This window comes from Echinops telfairi, unplaced genomic scaffold (assembly GCF_000313985.2).
Source record: "Echinops telfairi isolate 266 unplaced genomic scaffold, ASM31398v2 ScPeMD7_7421;HRSCAF=8459, whole genome shotgun sequence".
Classification (NCBI taxonomy): domain Eukaryota; kingdom Metazoa; phylum Chordata; class Mammalia; order Afrosoricida; family Tenrecidae; genus Echinops; species Echinops telfairi.
The window spans coordinates 16972056-16976606 of NW_022111321.1; the positions used below are offsets into that span (position 1 = coordinate 16972056).

The 4551-nt window shown below is 48.2% G+C and overlaps 1 protein-coding gene across 1 annotated transcript in view; it reads right to left on the reverse strand.

Moving 5' to 3' along the window:
• Positions 1-1336: 1336 nt before the first annotated feature.
• Positions 1337-4551, reverse strand: part of SLC35F2 (solute carrier family 35 member F2) — a 26987-nt gene continuing 23772 nt past the window's right edge. The window contains exon 7 of the mRNA XM_045297736.1: positions 1337-2566. Within this exon, the coding sequence (XP_045153671.1) occupies positions 2381-2566 (186 nt within the window). The 3' untranslated portion in view covers positions 1337-2380. The remainder of the gene's footprint in view (positions 2567-4551) is intronic.

A 4551-nucleotide genomic window follows, 5' to 3' on the forward strand; every position in this document is an offset into this window, starting at 1 on the left:
CCTGGAGATCGTCAGGGAATAGAAAGGCTCATCGTTCTCCTTTGGTGGTTCCCAACTGCGGGCCTTGTGCTTTAACATCCCAACATGTAACTGCTGTGCCACCAGGGCTCAAGGATGGAGACTCAAACCACATAGTGGCCACAGCAATGGGTCTGAGCAGGCCAACAAGGGTGACGAGACTGCGTTTCACTCTGTACAAGATTTCTGAGACGTTCTTTTGTGTTCCTTTCTCTCGCACATTAATCTCTGCGAGGCCCACCTTTAAACTCCTCTTCATCCTCCCCCTCCCCCTCCCCCTCCTCCTCCTCCTGGAGCAGCGACACCCATGGAGCAAGACTGGGATGAAGGTAGATGGGTGGAAAGGGAGCGGAGCAGGATGGGGCAACTTAATATAACTACATTCATCTGTATAAAGCACCTTACTTTTCTCCCCTTAAATGTTATGAATTGAGATCAAAGGCAAAGGTTTATTTCATAAAGGGGCATGGGGGTGGGGCAATTGTTAACCTGGAAATGTTCCACCTGTGCTAAAGGAGCTAAGTATCAGGCAGGGCTGTAAGTGCCCGGAGCAGGGAAGGATCCTGCAGGCCCCAGCCTTGAGAATGGCTCCAAAGAAGAGGTGACTCTTAGTTGAGCCTCGAAGGACACAAGGAATTGTGTCACCTGCGAGACTCTGCTTCACCACAACCCCTACAGATCAGTATTCACTCGTCAGCAAAATACTTTGAGCAATAATCAGTGTGCTAATAACCACTCTCACCTCCAAAGGGCCAAACATTTTACCAAGACTGTCTTTTGTCTCACCAAACCCAAACCAAACTGACTGTCATTAAGTTGATACCAACTCATGGCGGCCCTATAGGACAGGAGAACTGCCCCAGTGAGTTTCTGAGACTGTAACTGTTTATGGGCATAGAAAGCCCATCTTTCTCCCAGAGAGCCACTGATGGCTTTGAACTGCTGACCTTGTGGTTGGCACCCCAACAAGTAACCACTACACCACCAGGACAGGGAGTGAACACTAAACATCAATTAAAAGGCAACTTTAATTGGTTTCACAAAATTAAAAGATAATTTCACTAAAAAACAACAACCCTAAGACTCCCATTGTAGTAATTTAGGATTGAAAAAGATTTGTTCCTGCAAAATGATCTGTGAGTTCGCTCTGAACGCCTCTCCACCACAGCGGAGTCCCACAGAGAAAGGTCATCTGTCTGTTTTAGAAAGGTCATGATTCTGAGCTGTTGGACATGAAAACATTTCACATATGTTTAATCACTTAAAATCCATCAGGAGAACTGGTTAATCAAAAGAAACCACCCCGTGAACACACTTCCACGATTTCAAAATCTTTTAATAAAGTGAACTCAGCTCCGTGCCTTTATTGCATTTTTACAAAATAATTTACATAATGCTTTCTTCAACAGACATACTGGTGGTTGGTAATGTAATCTTAATGCTCTGGATTGAAGAGACATCATAAAAATCTCCTAACACATTACAAATATTTGGTAAGAGGTTGTGTAGCAAGTATCCTCTTTTCACAGCTGGGAGAGGGTTCCTGGGTGTCCCGGACTCTGGTTTACTGTTTCTATGCTACACTCACTTCTAGTCAATCATTTCTCAAGTGCTGCCCTCTTCCTGCCATATTCAGTCAATCAGTCACCAGGCCTCATCTGTGCACCGCAGGTCCGCCAGGCTTATGGTCAAGGACTGCCTTTGCTGGAAGAGGGCCAGAGGACAGCTACCCCATAGCCACTCTGGGCTGCCACCTCTTCCTGACCACCTAGCTGTGTCTGGGCAGCCGGCTTTGGCTTTCAGGTTGTCCTGGCGCTGGCTCACTCCTGGCTGACTCCTCCATCCTGCTTCCCACTTCCAACTCCAATCCCAATAGAGTCTCCCCACACCAACAGGTATTGATCTTCAAACACACAGGCACAAAAGCCCTGCTTTCCTTTCTGGTCTGGTTTGGGCATGTCCATGCTTGATGGTCCCACGAGATAAAAACAGTTCATGCAGTCGGCTGCTAACCAAAGGGGTGCAGCTTTCAGTCCACCCGGAAGGGCCTCGGCAGAAAGTCCTGGCTCTCTGCTTCCTCCTCAACCAGCCGTTGGGAAGAACCTATGGAGTCCCGCTCTACCCCAGTGCACACGAGGTCTCACCGAGTCAGGGCCAACCGGACAGCAAGTGGGAATGCTGGATACATTATCCTGTGCTCCTTTCTCACATCTCACCCAGGGTGCCATGCAGGCTGCCGGGTTCGCTCGGGGTTCGCTCGAGTCCGATCATGATCCGAGAGTCCCCGCAGCCACCGGCAGCTTCTGCTCTACCAGGACCTGGCGGGCCCGGGTCTGAAGCAAGGCATGCACTCCGTCTGCGGCTACAAGGCTGCCGAGTGCGCTTCCTGGAGGTTCTCGTCGATCTTCAGGCCCAAGTTGTCGATGCCAATGACGGTGACCGGAGGCACGCTGCTCTCGGGCGGCTCGGCGGTGCGCGTGGGGCTGGAGCAGTAGAGGACGAAGCCCACCATGATGACGGAGAAGGACAGGATGTAGAGACCTGAAAACTAGGAGGCGAGAAGAACAGGCTGTGAGCTGTGGCGCACCCTCTCCTCCCTTGCGGCGGCTGTGCTTGGATCGCCCCTCAGATAGGAAGGGGCTTCGGAGGGTTTGTGGGAAGATGTCATGGGGAGACCACGAAGTTCTCCCACATATCTTTGTGAATGCCTGGGTTCTAGGAACGCCACTGGACCCTTGCATCCCGGGGTAATGGCGCCATTGTCTGGCATGCCAATCTGGCTGTGCACCGCCCCACTGACTGGAAGGGATCAGAGGGTCCCAGGAGAGAACCTCATACAGGACCCTCAGCACAGCTTGCCCTATTGGTGTGACACAAGACATACGCCCTAAGACAAAATGTATCCTGTACCAAGAAAGTTCATGTTGCTAGAATCTAATCAGTTGTCTTCTCTTTGTTGGCAAGTATTACATGGTAACATTGATGGTGGCCAGAGAAGACTCCGATTGTTACTTAGAAAGAGCCTCACTTACTCCCTGATATTGAGTTGATGTCAACTCATAGCAACCCTGTAGGGAAGAGCAGAACTGTCCCCAACGAGTTTCCGAGACTCTAACTCTTTACAGTCGTAGAAAGCCCCATCTTTCTCCTGCAGAGGAGGCTGGTGATTTCGAACTGCTGACCTTGCAGCGGCCCAACATGTAACCACTGCACCACTGAGGCTCCTTAGACAGAGCCGAAGACACCATTTGTCAGGGAGAAGTGAAAAAGAGCCTTAAGTGAAGCCAGAAGTCATTATTGACCTGAAATCTAATGAGAACGAGCTCGGGGAATCAGGGAGCGATGGTAGCAGGAGCATTATGACCGCCCTGAGGGGGAGTGAATTCTCAGCAATCTTCTCCAACCTAGTCTCCTCCTCCACTGAACACAGTGGAGACAGAGCACTTATCCATTTGGATATTTTTACTGAAAAATGACATCCTGATATACTCCAAAGTTTCCAGAAATTGTATTAAGGAGTACTTGGTATATTTGCATGTATTGAAATAGCCAATTCATATAAAAATTCAAATATACACAAAGTCAGTGAAACCCAAATTTGCGTATGATATGATGACGAAGGAAGCACAGAAGGAGACGAGCGAAAGACTGGTCACACATGGCATCGTCAAAATCCAGGGCACCACGAAGCAGAACGAACGTCCAGGATCGGTCAGTGCCCTGCCTTGGTGGGCGCAAGGCTCCATAATTTCCTGCCATTTGATTTACTTCTTTACTACACTCTGCACGGTGCCCAACACACAAACAAACAAAAAAAAACCAACCCAGGCCCATTGCCATCAAACCGATTCCAATTCATGCCAATCCCATATGTTACAAAGCAGACCCGCTCCCCGGGGTTGATTGTCTTTAATTTTTATAGAAGTAGATTGTCAAGTCTTTCTTCTGCAGTGCCACCGGGTGGGTTCAAAGCCCTAACCTTTAGCTGGGCAGGTGAATGTATATATGCTACTTGTAGCACCCAAAGACCTGTCCGATACATAGTGAGTGTTTAATAAATGTTCCTTGGAGGTGGGAAATGATTCAGAGAATATTAGGAGAAGTTATGTCTATTTGGGTTTGAAACCTTTCAAGTCACTATTATTTAATGCTGTCCTATTAAATGTTTACTGCTACCGGTGGTAAAAACCTATATAAACATGTTCAAGACATGTTCTCGCTGGTTTGGTGCTTTTTAAATGTTCAGAAGAAACCTTGTCCCCCTTGAGAAGGCAGCTGATTAAAGAGAGGCACCTTGTTAGAACGGAGAGGGTCTGGGGGAGGGAGGGAAGTCTTCTGAATAGAGAGGCTCTCCCCATTATCTTTTAAAAAGCCTACCCTTTGTGCCTGGATCCACACAGGAAATTTCTTGTGGCTTCTCTGTTCAGGAAGCATTGACTCAAGATCAATTCCAGGGGAGTTAGAGGACTGAAGGTTCTGACACAGAGAAGTGTAAAAAATAAAACTAAAGTTTCTTTTTATGAACTGGATCCT